The sequence below is a fragment of the Piliocolobus tephrosceles genome, chromosome 4, assembly GCF_002776525.5.
Source record: "Piliocolobus tephrosceles isolate RC106 chromosome 4, ASM277652v3, whole genome shotgun sequence".
NCBI lineage: Eukaryota > Metazoa > Chordata > Mammalia > Primates > Cercopithecidae > Piliocolobus > Piliocolobus tephrosceles.
The window spans coordinates 85,617,242-85,635,387 of record NC_045437.1 but is presented as its reverse complement, the minus strand read 5'-3'; the positions used below and the strand labels follow the sequence as shown (position 1 = coordinate 85,635,387).

The 18,146-nt window shown below is 37.2% G+C and overlaps 1 protein-coding gene across 21 annotated transcripts in view; it reads left to right on the top strand.

Annotated features, from left to right (window-relative positions):
• Positions 1–18,146, top strand: part of MEF2C (myocyte enhancer factor 2C) — a 163,079-nt gene that overhangs the window by 72,985 nt on the left and 71,948 nt on the right. For all 21 annotated transcript variants that reach the window (XM_023215038.1, XM_023215027.3, XM_023215036.1 and 18 more), the window contains exon 3: positions 3,914–4,117. In XM_023215038.1, coding sequence (XP_023070806.1) covers positions 3,914–4,117 — 204 coding nt within the window. The remainder of the gene's footprint in view (positions 1–3,913; positions 4,118–18,146) is intronic.

Genomic DNA, 18,146 nt, shown 5'->3' with positions numbered 1-18,146 from the left:
GTCATTGAGTGGCATATTTTAAATGAAGAGTAATGTTCCAGATCTCTTTAGAAAGCCTAATGCTTAAAAATAATTTTATCTAACTATGAACAATGTGAAAAAGCATTATAAAATACATTTTGAGTATGCTATGAAGATTATGAACATAATGCAGAATTAAATTTAGGGCAATTAAGAGTAGATTTTGAAGATATTTTCTTACATGCTTTAATACAGTCATCATTCCAGTTTGCAGTTTTAAATCGCAGAAGAAGCTATATGCACTGACTTCTTTGACAGGTATTATTCAACAAGTATGCATTATCTAGCAGCCTATTTGGTGACACAAAAATTTAGGAGCACTAAAAGTAAACACAAATAGTGGCATCAATGATATTTCTGTACTGAAATGTACTTTGATTAAGAGTGTTGTAATGTGCAAAATCCTGAGGTCTGAGTACAACAGAAACCATACTGTATTGAGACATTCCACATGCAGTTTGTGGTCATGAAGTTTGATTAAAAGTGGTTTTAGATATATGAAAGTAGTCTAGGTCAGTGCCTTCTGTAATGAACGTATTCTGTAGCCTATTTCACTAAATAAAATGCCAATATGCAGGTATAGTTTCATATCAAAATTGGATCTAAAAGAAATATTAAAAGACATTCAGTACAGCTCTGTGTAATTAATGATTATTATGTTTATTTAGTCATTCCAAAAAGTTGGTTTTCAACCCATCCTTAATATCAGTTATGACTCATCTGAATAAAACAGAATAAACTTTTCTAAAGTAGTATGATAATCAGATATGAAAATAAAACACTGGCTATATTTTATCAGAAGTACTTTAGAAAGACAATCAATAAAGATGAAATAGAAGGTAAAACACTGACAATTACAAGAAAGAAGAATTATCCAAGTTGAAACGTAAATAACGTAACTGAGTAAATATTGACTAGTTGATATGGGCTAGTAAATACCTAAACGCCTTATTTTCCAAAGGATGGTCACTACAGCTTTATCTTTCGATAGCTCAGCTTTATCTTTCTATCAAACACAGTAACATCCTCAAATAGCCGTAATTGGTTGACTCTTCAAGTCACCAAGACGAGTATATTCTGCTAGTTCTTTTTCAGTTAAGTCAACTAAGAAATTTATGGGAACTAATATTTATTGAGCACCTACTCTAAGCATTATACTCAATACTATACACACATTATTGGATACAATCCTCACAACAACCCTAAGAGTAGGTATAAATCTCTGTTTTACAGATGTGAAAAAAATCAAACTCAAAGAACTTTATTTAAAGTAAGGCGAGGCACAGTGGCTTATGCCTGTAATCCTAGCACTTTGAAAGGTTTAAGCGGGAGGATCGCTTGAGCTCAGAAGTTTGAGACCAGCCCAAGTAACATATGGAAACCTCGTTTCTACTAAAAATAAATGAAAATAAAGATAAAACCAGAACATGTTGGTGCACGCCTGTAGTCCCAGCTATTCGGGAGGTTGAGGCAGGAGGAGCAATTGACCCTGGGAAGTGGAGGTTGCAGTAAGCAATACTAGTACCACTACACTCCAGCCTGGGTGACAGGGGGGACCCTGTCTCAAAAAACAAACAAAAAAGAAGTTTTTAAGTGAATGTCACATGGCTAGCAAATGCAGCATTCAAATTCAGAGTTCTCTGAATACAAACCCTATGTTCTTTGCTTTCTACCATACTACCTTCAATGTCAATGTGATAATATAATTATTATTAGGTAAGGAATATATGTATTATTTTAAAAAGTTTGCATATGAATTGTTAAAAACATTTCATGGCAAAATTTATTACATATATAACATACATCAACTTGTATCTTTCTAAAGACTTCACATAATGGTTTCCCCTATCATTTTTTTGTACCATAGATTTTTACCATGTGCCCATACATGTCTACTGGTCTAAGCACTGGGGATAAAGTAGTGAGCAAAATAAAAATGGCATATGCCCTTGTGGGGCATGCACTGTAGTGGAAGAGAGGTTAAACAAATCACATAGGAAAATATACACAGTTTTGTATATTTTTTAATTTTGTATATTTTTTATATATTTTGTATATTTTTGTGTATATTTGAAAATATACAATGTATTTGTAACATTAAGGAAAAATAAAAGGTGATAAGTAAGACAATAATTAACAAAATGTGGAGGAATGAAGAGACTGGGAAGTCAGGTTTTCTGTCTGCTAGCCCACAGTCCTTGTCAACATAAATCTATTTAGTTGTAGGGGAGGGTGGGGAGTGGGAGGAGGCGGGCCGGGATTCAGAGTTCTCTCTGAGGTTTCTAGTTTGGATGTCTGAGTTTATGGTGAGATGGGGATTCCAAAAGGGGTAACAGATTCTAGACTGAAGATAATGAGGTTGAGCTTTGGAGGATTTGGGATTCCAGGATGTTTAGACAGGTGTGGAACTGGAGGACATGTATGGGGTGTCTGGAGACAAAAAGAAAGATGAAGGGTAGGAATATGCAATTAGGAATTACACACAAATCTGTGGTGGATAAAATGAGCTGGACTCTGCAAGGTGGTTTGCATTTGAAGGTATGAAAAAAGTGTAAATAGTTCCTTCTGAAAACAATAGCTTAATTAAGTAGCTTTTCCCAGAATATGTGCCTCAAAAACCTAGTTCTGAAGAGTGATAGTAAGTGATCCTCAAAATAAACATGCAGAGAAACAAACAATATGTCAGCAATAGGTTTGAAAAGCAAGTTAAAGTTTAAAAGGTTTCGTAGCCTTTAACATACCAGTGTGCCTCATTTTCCAAACATATTAGGCCATTGAACTTTTCTCTTAAGGAGTATTTTATAGGAACAGTACTGTACAGAATGAATACCTGCCGGGGGACAGTGGACCATATAAGGTTTATAATTAAGACTGTTCACACCTTTTCAGTATCCAGACTGGAGCAACAAGCTGAAGTTCAATTAAAAGAGAGTTGAAATTGGGAAGAGTGAAATATATTTTTGCATTTGGTAGGATTGGCAGGTAGGAAGTTTTCAAAGCCAGGGAGAGGGAGCGGTTGTAGACAGCTCATCAGGAAAAAGACAGTAGGAAGAGTGAGGCTTTGCGGTTTGAGATGAATTGAGGAAGGAATGATTCCAGGCAGGGAGATCATCTAGGACAGGAAGCTGCTAGGCTGTCCAAACTTGAAGTGATAAGGACATGAGTGATAGAGTCGCCTGGGAAATGTTATGAACCTGAGAAATACTTTGAGGAAAGGAATTATGGGTTTTGGTAATAGATTAGATTAAAAGAAGAAAATGGTGGCATTAACAATACAGTTTCTGACCTGAGAGAAGAAGAAAGATACACAGAAGAATGAAACCAAAACCCTAAGCATATAATGGCTAACGGACTTCCCAATGCCCTGCTGGGTTTCTAGAAAACAGAATACGACATCCTCTGAGAGCACAGTCATCTTCAAGTGTTTTCAATTAAATGACATGAGAGTAGACAATTTTAAGACTTGTTTGAACACAGATCTAAAATGCTAAGTTCATAATGTCATGTCCACTCTTCAAATAGTCAAAAACAAGCTCCAAACTAATTATTAATTGGGAAATATGTTAACCATGCTGAAATTAGGTTTTTTTTTTTTTTAAATCTTCACTTGCTCAAAGAAACATGACCAATTCCCTGGTCACCTTCATTAAAATACCCTACATTAAATCTTGCATTTAGAGTCTCACATTCAGCAGCAAGCTAGAAATCACACATTTTCAAATGATAAGCAGAAATTAATTTTAGATTTATTTGCTTTCTTTCTAAATGTGTTAGTGCCCAAGGGTCTGACAACTACACACCATTGTTTTGTGAAGGAAAAGAAAAAAGAAAAGAAAAAACCACACATGCATGAATATTTTTTTAAAAATCTTGGCTGCTTTCTTTTTTCCAGGTGACATTTACAAAGAGGAAATTTGGGTTGATGAAGAAGGCTTACGAGCTGAGCGTGCTGTGTGACTGTGAGATTGCGCTGATCATCTTCAACAGCACCAACAAGCTGTTCCAGTATGCCAGCACCGACATGGACAAAGTGCTTCTCAAGTACACGGAGTACAACGAGCCGCATGAGAGCCGGACAAACTCAGACATCGTGGAGGTGAGAGAGCATGCGTGGTGAGCCCCAAGCCTCTGCAAGCCGGGGTGTTTGGACCTCCCCCTGGCACACACACATATTCACATCATGTTCTTTTTCCTAAGATATTCATAAAGTCCCATAGCTGGACCCAGGATTATTATCGATCCCAATTCTTACTCCACCTTTTTTCTTCCCCTCAAAAGTTAGAGTGATATGATGATAGAGACCATATAGATCTGGTCTTTGCTAGAAATCAAGTACCAGTGTCAAACTATTTGCTTTATCTTTTGCAAGTGGTCATTGTCCACAGCTGCATATCAGGACACCATGGTTGGAAACTCTTGCCAGGGAATAGCTCATCCATTTTTTAGAGACTTCTGATCATTTCTTTTAGGTATATAATAGTTTCCCAGCATCATCAAAGAAAAAGTATATTTAAAAATGAGCTCACCCCAACCTTACACTTTCAGTTTTTCGATTTATGCCTCCTCTTTGTAATTCATTATTCTGAATGCTTTCTTGGTGGAAGAGTAAAGGCAATTATTCTCCTAGAAATGTTTTTTCCTAAAAATTATATCTTTTACATATCAATGAAAACTGTTAATATACATAGAATCAGAAATCAGATGAAAATAAATTTCTAAATGTTACCTCAGTGTTTAATCAATGTCAGATTTAAAAAATTGTTTTATTGTGCCAAAAATAAATGAGCATGATGTTGAAAGTAAAAAATGTTTTAGACGTGTTAGCATAAGTAACATACCATACAGTTTTGGCTGGAACTTTCTAAAGATTTTCAGCATCTATCCTATTTAAATACTTTGTAGTGCCCTTCATGAGCAATGACTAAGACTATGAAACCAAGAAGGAAGAGGTATAATAAGAATGGTTCCCATCTGCCTATTTTCTTTATCTATTTGTCTACTCTGGCTTCTCTAGATTGTGCTTGCTTTCTCAGAATGAAAAGAAAATTAATAAGTGTTTCAAAAGTATGTACTCGAGTCAGTTTGCCAGAGTACACGTCATTCTTGCCATTGCTTAGACTGGTTCCATATTGTGAAAAAATGTAGTGCTAATCCTGATCAAATGAATATGCCTCCCACATCCATTTCCCTTTTACCTGTTACAGTTGTCTAAGACTAATTCTCATTTCTTTGTTTTTATTTGAAAGTTTTTCAAAAGTATTGAGCTAATTGTTGTATTTTATTTTTGCCTAACAAGGCCAAGGAAATAATTTCAGAGAAACAAAAGTGAATGATAAATAGATCTAGTGTGATATGTGCTTAAAATACTAGGCATTATTTTAGTTTTTCATTGATAATTTGAATTGTGTGCTTGCCTTGATCTTGAAATTTAAGATCACTGATAAAATTTACCTATGCATTTTAGTTAGTTTTTTATTTGCATATAAATGTGAAAGTACAAAAATATGAAGGTGAACACTGCTTGTGTGTGTGTGCACTAATACATATGTAAAATAAATTCAAAAAACAAAACACCTATTTACTCAAAACTCCCATCTCATTGCTAAAACCATTATAACAAAAGTCAGGGTAACAAAAGAATTTGAGTTGGAATTTATCATTAGACTGGAACTGTGCTAGTCCTTAATGTCGTGTGAAATGCAGTAGAACCATAATGAGCCAATTGAAAAATATGTTGACTTCTAAAATTTGCTTTCTTAAAGGAGTTTAAAACCTAGAACATTCATCTTCTGAGGGTTTTTCGTAGGAATATATTATATGACTTGAAGGCAACTTAAAACTTCATATATTGGCCAGGTGCGGTGGCTCACGCCTATAATGTCAGCACTTTGGGAGGCCTAGGTGGACAGATTGCCTGAGCTCAGGAGTTTGAGAGCAGCCTGGGTAACATCGCAAAACTCCATCTCTGCAATAAAAAAAAATACAAAAATTTTTTGTATTTAGGCATGGTGGCACGCATGTGTGGTCCCAGCTACTTGGGGGGCTGAGGGGGAAAATGGCTTGAGCCTGAGAGGTCAAGGCTGCAGTGAGCCGAGATTGTGCCTCTGCACTCCAGCCTAAGTGACAGAGCAAGACCCTGTCTCTTTAACAACAACAGCAAAACCCACTTCATATATTGTATGAAAACTTATTATTTTTTGATAGGTGGATATTTGAAAGTCAGACATCTTTAAATGCCACAAAAACAGCACTGGGTTAAGAGTCATTGTTTTTCATTTGAATCCTTGTCTTGCACTTTTGTGCTGTGTGGTAAGTTGGGTACCCCTCTGGGCTGAAGTTTTCTCATGTCAAAAATGAAGGCATTTAATTTGAAAGTGCTTTTGCAAGATTATAATTTTTCTAAAGAAAGCAATACATGTAGGCCGGGCGCGGTGGCTCAAGCCTGTAATCCCCGCACTTTGGGAGGCCCAGACGGGCGGATCACGAGGTCAGGAGATCGAGACCATCCTGGCTAACACGGTGAAACCCCGTCTCTACTAAAAAATACAAAAAACTAGCCGGGCGAGGTGGCGGGCACCTATAGTCCCAGCTACTCGGGTGGCTGAGGCAGGAGAATGGCATAAACCCGGGAGGCGGAGCTTGCGGTGAGCCGAGATCCGGCCACTGCACTCCAGTCTGGGCGACAGAGGGAGACTCCGTCTCAAAAAAGAAAAAAAAAAAAGAATACTTGTAAAACGGGAGTAAAGAACCGGCTCCATTTTCTTGTTAACATCAATAGGTTGAATCTCTGAATCTCTGAAAAAGACACCTCGAGGCTCCTGGGCCAAATCTAGAGATTCAATGACTCAGTTATTTGGATGAACATAACATGTAAGCCAAACACATTGTGGGTCCGTCCTGTTCAACTCCCAGAATTATGCATTCTTCACACATTTGGCTTTTCCACATTTTGGTAATAACAGAGATCATGGAAAAAGAAGTAAGTTGGGACCACTAAGCTTGATAACATTTACATCATCTTCACGTGGAGTATTTTTCAAAGCGCTGATCACTGAAATTAGGATACTTGAGATACTTAGTGGAGAAGAGGGGATCTGGATTGGAAGTTGCATTTGTAAAAAGTTCTCCAAGTAGGCCGGGCGGGGTGGCTCACCCCTGTAATCCCAGCACTTTCGGAAGCCGAGGTGGGCGGATCACAAGGTCAGGAGATTGAGACCATCCTGGCTAACACAGTGAAACCCCGTCTCTACTAAAAATACAAAAAATTAGCTGGGTGTGGTGGCGGGCGTCTGTAGTCCCAGCTACTCGGGAGGCTGAGGCAGGAGAATGGCGTGAATGTGGGAGGCGGAGCTTGCAGTGAGCGGAGATCCCGCCACTGCACTCCAGCCTGGGCGACAGAGAGAGACTCTGTCTCAAAAAAAAAGAAAGAAAGTTCCCCAAGTAATTCTTAGACACACTAAATTTGAAAACCTCTGCAGCACTAGTTCATAAATTGTGTTGGAGGCCAAAGACCTATGATACATCAGGGATGTGAATTCGTTCTTAGAATGGATCTAACATAAAGTTGAAAGTTAAGATAGTTTACTACTCCTGGGTAAAATTTTAAATCCTATTTATTTTAATTTAATGGAATACATTTAACTGAGTAAGTTTAATGAGGAGCATAATATGTTTCATGACGGGTCATTAGTTTTATATTTCCCATTTGGACCATTACCCCTCTTCCTTACCCTCTAAAAACAGTTTACTCACAAGAAGAAAAGGTATGGGGAGAGATAGAAATAATAAAAGTTCTAGCGTTTAGACAGAAATACAAATTTCTGGGCCATACCAGAGTAGTGCTACAGGGTCATAGGAAACTGCAGTGCGTGGGTGTTGAAAAAGATTCCTTCTTTTAGCAAAAAATCTCTGCGTAATTATCATGTCTTTGCTTGATAATTAACACTACTCCAACAATGGCACAAAGACTCACAAAGGTTTAACAGACTGACTGAGATCGGTTTTTTTACTATTATATTATAATGCAGCTTGAATATCTGTTTAGATACAATATATAAATATGCCAGATTTAGTAAATGTGTTAAATTTTTAATCCATTGGTTAAAAAAACAAAAACAGTTATTGTATTAAAAGCACTTCCCTTGCAGAAAGTCCATTTCACTTAACTCTGACAAGTATACTGGGATATTTACCCAAAAAGTTAGCTTGTCAGACTGTTGAAATTCAGTTGGGAATCTGATGGCATTAAGGAACTGCTGCCTTCACTGCTTGTTCACTAGCTCCACTCCTCATTCTCTTAGCTGTCTAAGACAGCAAACCCTACCAGTTTATGTTGGGCTCTCTTCCTGGAAGAAGATGTGGTTGTTGAGTACTTCAGGATGATCTGAAGACTCAGATCCCACAGGACATGCTTATAGGCCATTGCTTCACTTAGCAATGTTGTAGCAAGCTCCATTCATGCTCAGAACTGTGCAAGAGACTGTGAAACAGCAGGAGACCGGCATTCTTGTTAAGGATGTAAAACATATATGCAAAAAATGAGCTTGGGAACAATTGGACGGCAAAGGAACAATAACCTCATTAATGCAGTATAAGCTGCTGAAATGAAGGCATAGGCTAAACAATTCAACAGAACTCATTCAGCCAGGTCATGTGTTTTTCCAGAGCATTCCAGGTGATCCTTGGAGTGACAGGACTCCCAAACAGGTTATCTCCATATCCAGCACATGTTTTGTAACCACAAAATCCTTATGGGAGTATCACTTAGCACCCAGCCAGGAAGGAATCTCTCATCCCCTCAGTGAATTCAGTGATTCTAATGAGCTACTCATTCAGTCTGGGCCCGCAGTCCAGTGATTAAGTGTGGAAGGGGAATAAAACACAAGGCCGTTTGCTGCTCTCTAGGAAATTCAGAGCGGGATATAACTCCTGCAGAAGAAACCTTTGATTCACAACTGTCTCAATAGAGAATTATTAGTTTTTCTTTTTAGAGGAAGAATGTGTGTGTGTCTGTGTGTGTGTGTGTGAGAGAGAGAGAGAGAGAGAAGGAAAGAGGCATGGGGAGATGGAGAGAGAGATGAGAGAGAGATTATATTTACCTGAAATTTTATTATTTTTGAAATTTTATTTGCTGTCACTTGAATCCTGACTTCTGTTTTGATTTGGAGACATCTAAGAACAGTTGCTGCAGCAAAATGTTTTCTGCACAGTAATAATTAAGGCCTAAATTGGGATGGGAAATGCCTTAAAATAGTTTATAACTTGTATAGCTTCACAATGCTGATGAAAGTTATCAACGAGCTAAGTGCTCTTACATAGTTTAGTGAAAATACTGAGTACAATTTTTGTTGAAAAGCGAATGCAGCAAATAGCAGAATTGGACTTCTTTACAAACTCAGTATCACAAAATTTGGAAATGGATGTAAATGTGAAAATATGTCTACTTTACTTGAGCATTCATTATATCTAATTAGCTTCTAATTTTATACTTTTAAAAATATAGATGTAAAGCCAATGTAACCAGACTGCCTTTCTAGATTCTTCCTCTCTGGGCAGACCATCTCTGAAAGAAAGGAAGCAGCCCCAGTCAGGGGCTTATAGATAAAACTCACATCTCCCTGGGACAGAGCACCTAGGGGAAGGGACAGCTGTGGGCGCAGCTTCAGCAGACTTAAACGTTCCTGCCTCCTGGCTCCAAAGAGAGCAGCAGATTTCCCAGCACAGTGCTCAAGCTCTGCTGACCCCAGTGCCTCCTTCACCTCCCAGGAGGAATCAACAGACACCTCATACAAGAGAGCTCCGACTGGCGACTGGTGACTGCCACTCTGGGACGAAGCTTCCAGAGGAAGGAACAGGCAGCAATCTTTGCTGTTCTGCAGCCTCTGCTGGTGATACCCAGGCAAACAGGGTCTGAAGTGGACCTCCAGCAAACTCCAGCAGACCTGCAGCAGAGGGGCCTGACTGTTAAAAGGAAAACTAACAAACAGAAAGGAATAGCATCAACATCAGCAAAAAGGATGTCTACATCAAAACCCCATCCAAAGGTCACCAACATCAAAGACCAAAGGTAGATAAATCCACGAAAATGAGGAAAAACCAGTGTAAAAAGGCCGAAAGTTCCAAAACCCAGAATGCCTCTTCGGCTCCAAAGGATCACAACTTCTCTCCAGCAAGGGAACAAAACTGGATGGAGAATGAGTTTGACAAATTGACAGAAATAGGCTTCAGAAGGTGGGTAATAACAAACTCCTCCAAGCTAAAGGAGCATGTTCTAACCCAATGCAAGGAAGCTAAGAAACTTGAAAAAAGGTTAAGGGAATTGCTAACTAGAATAACCAGTTCAGAGAAGAACATAAATGACCTGATGGAACTGAAAAACACAGCACAAGAACTTTGTTAAGCATACACAAGTATGAATACCCAAATCCATCAAGCGGAAGAAAGGATATAAGAGATTGAAAATCAGATAAATGAAATAAAGCATGAAGACACGATTAGAGAAAAAAGAATGAAAAGGAATGAACAAAGCCTCCAAGAAATACGGGGCTATGTGGAAAGACCAAACCTACGTTTTATTGGTATACCTGAAAGTGACGGGGAGAATGTAACCAAGTTGGAAAACACCCTTCAAGATATTATCCAGGAGAACTTCCCCAACCTAGCAAGACAGGCCAACATTCAAATTCAGGAAATACAGAGAAGACCACAAGATACTCCTCGAAAAGTGTAACCCCAAGACACATAATCATCAGATTCACCAAGTTTGAAATGAAGGAAAAAATGTTAAGGGCAGCCAGAGAGAAAGGTCGGGCTACCCACAAAGGGAAGCCTATCAGACTAACAGTAGATCTCTCGGCAGAAACCCTACAAGCCAAAAGAGAATGGGGACTGATATTCAACATTCTTAAAGAAAATAATTTTCAACCCAGAATTTCATATCCAGCCAAACTAATCTTCGTAAGTGAAGGAGAAATAAAATCCTTTACAGACAAGCAAATACTGAGAGATTTTGTCACCACTAGGCCTGCCTTACAAGAGATCCTGAAGGAAGCACTAAATATGGAAAGGAAAAACTGGTACCAGCCACTGCAAAAACATATCAAATTGTAAAGACCATTGACACTTTGAAGAAACTTCATGAACTAATGGGCAAAATAACTAGCTAGCATGATAATGACAGGATCAAATTCACACATAACAATATTAGCCTTAAATGTAAATGGGCTAAATGCACCAATTAAAAGACACGGACTGGCAAATTGGATAAAGAGTCAAGACCAATCTGTGTGCTGTTTTAGGAGACCCGTGCTACGTGCAAAGACACACACATAAGCTCAAAATAAAGGGATAGAGGAGTATTTGCCAAGCAAATGGAAAGCAAAAAAAGAAAAAAAAAAAAAAAAAAAAGCAAGGGTTGCAATCCTAGTCTGTGATAAAACAGACTTTAAACCAACAAAGATCAAAAAAGACTTAAGAAGGGCATTACATAATGGTAAAGGGATCAATGGAACAAGAAGAGCTAACTATCCTAAATATATGTACACCCAATACAGGAGCATCCAGATTCATAAAGCAAGTCCTTAAATACCTACAAAGAGACTTAGACTCCCACACAATAATAGTGGGAAACTTTAACACCCCACTGTCAATGTTAGACAGAACAATGAGACAGAAAATTAACAGGGATATTCAGGTCTTGAACTCAGCTCTGGACCAAACAGACTTAATAGACATCTACAGAACTCTCCACCCCAAATCAACAGAATTCAGCATTCTTGTCAGCACCATATCACATTTATTCTAAAATTGGTATAATTGGAAGTAAAACACTCCTCAGCAAATGCAAAAGAACGGAATTCGTAACAAACAGTCTCTCAGACCACAGTGTAAGCAAATTAGAATAGGGTTAAGAAACTCACTCAAAACCACACAACTACATGGAAAGTGAACAATCTGTTCCTGAATGACTACTGGGTGAATAATGAAAATAAGGCAGAAATAAATAAGTTTTTTTGAAACCAGTGAGAACAAAGACATAGCGTACCAGAATCTCAGAGACACAACTAAAGCAGTGTTTAGAGGTAAATTTACAGTACTAAATGCCCACAGGACAGAGTGAGAAAGATCTAAAATCTACACCCTAACATCACAATTAAAAGAACTAGAGAAGCAAGAACAAATAAATTCAAAAGCTAGCAGAAGACAAGAAATAACTAAGATCAGAGCAGAACTGAAGGAGATAGAGACATGAAAAAGCCTTCAAAGAATCAATGAATCCAGGAGCTGATTTTTTGAAAAGATTCTAAAATAGACCACTAGCCAGACTAATAGAAAAGAGAGAAGAATCAGTTGCAATAAAAAATGATAAAGAGGATATTACCACTGATCCCACAGAAACACAAACTACCATCAGAGAATACTATAAACACCTCTGTGCAAATAAACTAGAAAATCTAAAAGAAATGGATAAATTCCTGGACACACACAGCCACCCCAGACTAAACCAAGAAGAAGTTGAGTACTGAATAGACCAATAACAAGTGCTGAAATTGAGACAGTAATTAATAGGCTACCAACCAAAAGAAGTCCAGGACCAGGCGGATTCACAGCCAAACTCTACCAGAGGTACAAAGAGGAGCTGATACCATTCCTTCTGAAACTATTCCAAATAATAGAAAAAGAGGGACTCCTCCCTAACTCATTTTACGAGGCTAGCATCATCCTGATACCAAAACCAGGAAGAGACACAACAAAAAAAGAAAATTTCAGACCAATATCCCTGATGAACATTGATGTGAAAATCCTCAATAAAATACTGGCAAACCAAATCCAGCATCACGTCAAAAGCTCATCCACCAGGATCAAGTCAGCTTCATCCCTGGGATGCAAGGCTGGTTAAACATACGCAAATCAATTAACATAATCCATCACATAAACAGAACCAAAGACAAAAACCACATGATTATCTCAATAGATGCAGAAAAGGCCTTCAACAAAATTCAACACTTCTTCATGCTAAAAACTCTCAATAAACTAGGTATTGATGGTATTGATGGAACGTATCTCAAAATAATAAGAGCTATCTATGAAAAACTCACAGCCAATATCATACTGAGTGGTCAAAACCTGGAAGCATTCCCCTTGAAAACCAGCACAAGACAAGGATGCCCTCTCTCACCACTCCTATTCAACATAGTATTGAAAGTTCTAGCCAGGGCAATCAGGCAAGAGAAAGAAATAAAGGATATTTAAATAGGAAAAAAGTCAAATTGTCTCTGTTTGCAGGTGACATGATTGTATATTTAGAAAATCCCATTGTCTCAGTCAAAAATCTCCTTAAGCTGATAAGCAACTTCAGCAGTCTCAGGATGCAAAATCAATGTGCAAAAATCACAAGCATTCCTATACACCAGTAATAGACAAACAGCCAAATCATGAGTGAACTCCCATTCACAATTGCTACAAAAAGAATAAATACCTAGGATTACAACTTAACAAGGGATGTGAAGGACCTCTTCAAGAAGAACTGCAAACCACTGCCCAAGGAAATAAGAGAGGACACAAACAAATGGAAAAACATTCCATGCTCATGGATAGGAAGAATCAATATCGTGAAAATGGCCATACTGCCGAAAGTAATTTATAGATTCAATGCTATCCCCATCAAGCTACCACTGACTTTCTTCATAGAATTAGAAAAAAGCTACTTTAAATTTCATATGGAACCAAAAAAGAGCCTGTATAGCAAAGACAATCCTAAGCAAAAAAAACCAAAGCTGGAGGCATCACGCTACCTGACTTCAATCTATACTACAAGGCTACAGCAACCAAAACACCATGATACTGGTACCAAAACAGATACACAGACCAATGAAACAGAACATAGGTCTCAGAAATAAAGCCACACATCTACAACTATCTGATCTTTGACAAACCTGACAAAAAAAAGCAATGGGAAAGGATTCCTTATTTGATAAACGGTGCTGGGAAAACTGGCTAGCCACATGTAGAAAGCTGAAACTGGACCCCTTCTTTATATCTTATACCAAAAATAACTGTAGGTGGATTAAAGATTTAAACATAAGGCCTAAAACCATAAAAACCCTAGAAGAAAACCTAGGCAATACCATTCAGGCCATAAGCATGAGCAAAGATTTTATGACTAAAACACCAAAAGCAATGGCAACTAAAGCCAAAATTGACAAAGGGGACCTAATTAAACTAAAGAGCTTCTGCACAGCAAAAGAAACGATCATCAGAGTGTATAGGCAACCTAAAGAATGGAAGAACATTTATGCAATCTATCCATCTCACAAAGGGCTAATATACATAATCTATAAGGAGTTTAAACAGATTTACAAGAAAAAAACAATCCATCAAAAAGTGGGTGAAGGATATGAACAGATACTTCTCAGAAGAAGATATTCATGTGACCAACAAACATATGAAAAAAAGCTCATCATCACTGGTCATTAGAGAAATGCAAATCAAAACCACAATGAGATACCATCTCACACAAGTTAGAACGGTGATCATTAAAAAGTCAGGAAATAACAGATGCTGGAGAGGGTGTGGAGAAATAGGAATGTTTTTACACTGTTGCTAGGAGTGTAAATTAGTTCAACCATTGTGGAAGACAGTGTGGTGATTCCTCAAGGATCTAGAACCAGAAAAACCATTTGACACCAGCAATCTCATTACCAGGCATATAACCAAAGGATTATAAATCGTCCTACTATAAAGACGCATGCACACCTATGTTTATGGCAACACTGTTCACAATAGCAAAGACTCGGAACCAACCCAAATGTTCATCAGTGATAGACTGGATAAAGAAAATGTGGCACATATACACCATGGAATACTATACAGCCATAAAAAAGATGAGTTCATGTCCTTTGCAGGGATATGGATGAAGCTGGAAACCATCATTCTCAGCAAACTAACATAGGAACAGAAAACCAAACACCGCATGTTCTCACTCATAAGCGGGAACTGAACAATGACAGCACGTGGACTCAGGGAGGGCAACATCACACAGCAGGGCCTGTTGTGGGGTGGGGGGCTAGGGGAGGGATAGCATTAGGAGAAATACCTAATGTAGATGACGGTTTGTTGGGTGCAGCAAACCACCATGTCACGTGTATACCTATGTAACAAACCTGCATGTTCTGCACATGTATCCCAGAACTTAAAGTAAATAAATATATATGTACAAAATTATTTTTATGTGCTATATAGATAAATATTATACAGGGATACTTTTCTTAAGAGAAAAAAACAGATTCAGTTATCTAATCATTAGCAGATTTTCCTTCTTTCAGTCATTGATTGAACAAAAATTAGTTGAATTCCTGCTCTGTGTTATATGCTGTGAAATGCCTGGAGATACAGATAAAACCAAGGCCCCTCAAGGACTCACAGTCCTTAAGTTGGCTCACAAGGCCATGCATGATATGATCACTGTATTTCTCTTACTCTTCAGCCTCACTTTTTGCAGTTTCCCTGCCATCAACCTGCCCTTACCACCCCCATCCTATATTTAAGCCACACCAAACATATGTACATTCTTCAATCTCGCCAAACTCTGTTTTGTCTTAAAATTCCTTACTGGATCTCTGCTTGGCTGTTACTTATCCTTCACTCAAGTCAGGTCCCAATTTATACTTTGGAAAGTCATCCTTGAAGCCTCCATAACTTGTATTAGGGGCTTCCCCTATGTTACAGTCATCATTTGTTCTCTTTCCCATCAGAGCACTGTTGAAGTTGTTATCTAGTTGCCTGTCCCACACTAGATTCTAAACTCCCAAAGGGCAAGGTACTGTACGCGTTTTGCTCACCATCATATTCCCAGTGCTTAACATGAAGTCTAGAGAGTGTTACCTCCTCAGAATATATTTATAGAATAAACAAACAGGAAAGACCGACATACAACCAAGTGATAATCATGTGGTGTAACATTGCATATTTAAAGTATGAAAAGATGTGTTTATAGTTCCGATGAAACAATTCATTAAATTTTGATAGAGTTTATCAAATCACAATTTAAAAACACTCAAGTAATCTAGATCCATACTCTCTAATATAGTAGCTACTAGGATCATGTGACTATTTACATTTAAATGAATTAAAGTTAAATAAAATGTCCAGTTCAGTTCCTCAGTTGCATTAGCCACATTTCAAGCATTCAGTAGTCATGTGTGGCTAGTGGCTACTGAATTAAACAGGGAAGATATAGAACAGAATGTATTGATCATCACAGAAAGTTCTACAAGACAGCACTGGTCTAGACTGAAATATGAAGAGGGAGATATTTAAACAAATTGTGTTTTCAAATTAATACTAAAATTAATTATTCAATATAAAATTTGAGGAGTCACTTCGGAAGTGAATAACTGTGTACCTTGTGATTTTGGAATTCAGAGCATAAATGTTCACTTCAAGAGACTCTGATCTGAAGCTAAACACTCACCATAAAACTAAAAGCACACTTTACCCCTAACCCATAACCACAGAGTCAATCAGTAAACTTATGATCTGGTCAGAAAGCACTTGCAAGTTGTTCAGGCTGACAGGGAGCATTAACTGTGTGAGCTGGGTGATGTCTACTGTATTTTTTTTTTAACTTGAAGCTTGTGAACGGAAAGATGATAGTTCTGTCTTATTACTATTTTTAATTTACTTGAAGCAACATTGGACCAGTATTTATCTATATAATTAGTAAGTTGATTTCTCCAGAAAAGTATTTTTCATTATGAAAAAGCTTAGAGGAATAGTATTCTTGATATACATTACAAATCCTTCTTAGGTTTACTATAAAACATAATTGATATAGATCTTATTGCTAGTGACTCAGTAAGCCTACCTTGCCCTCTGTTAAGCCAAGTATATAATTGCTTTTCAGTACATGGTATTGAAAAATTAACAAAGTATTAGTATTTTCCATAAAGATTTAAACCTTCTGGGTTGAGGCTTCTGAGGGAAAAGGGGAAAAAGAGATTTTGTTATTAAAGATGTTTTTTATTTTCCTGAATTTTAATGTAATTTTGTTTATATATCTTTAAAAGACTTTTATTAGTACCTGTAAATAATATTTTTATTTGTTCCCCAGAGTCTTAAGAAATGAGTCTAAAATTTTTTTAATGTATTCATATTTCTCATAACTATACCACAATGATTTGTATAGATCAAATTTGAAGAGCCTTTTCTTTTTTAAAAATAATCCTAAAAATAATCCTCTTGCTTAATTTATGTTTTGTAAACATGAAGAGCTGCTTCACGTCTCATTTATTAAGAAAATAATCATTGTCGAACAAATAATAATGTGAGGCAATAAAACTGAACTTCCTCTAGTCTCTGTTATTACACAGCTCTAATAGTTTGCAGTCATTAGTATGAACACAGTGAGCAGATAATTACTTAATAATAGTAGAAGCAGAAAAGACAGGGTTCAAAATATAGACTTTTGTCAGTAATATAATTTCTTTATCAATATTAATCATTACCATTTTATCATCATTATTATTTTACATGAACCTTCCTGAACTAGAGCAAACCAAAGATCTCATGTGATCTCTTTTCCCCTGACTCCCACCATACCTGTAAATGAAAGGAGAAAAATATATAGCCTGGATGATAATTGTCAATTTTTAATGATATTTACAAATTTCATGGCATATGGTACTTGGTGGTAAGCAGCATATTTGAACCAAATGTTACATTCTAGCCATTGATATCATCTAAGTAAAAGTAGCATTGGTTTTAAAAGGTGTCAAGTAAGAATCAAAGTGTAGAACATTCTTACTTCCTCAGGAAAAGTTATTGAGTATATAGCCATGAAATAGTCAAAAGTAAAGTTTTAAGAATGATTCTGAGCTTTGCCTAGAAGCAGAATTATAAGATGATGACTCTTTTCATTAAGGAGTGTTTATTATTTTAATTTCTTCACTCCACTGTTTTGGGGATTTTGTTTTTGTTTTGTCTAATTACAAATCCCTCTCCTTTCCCTGAAGGACATGATGAAGCTTTGTTCATCTCTGTACCTCCAGCTGCCAGCTCAATGCCTAGCATATTGTGGACATTCAATATATAGCAACCTACTGATGATCATTAGCATAAATAAAATT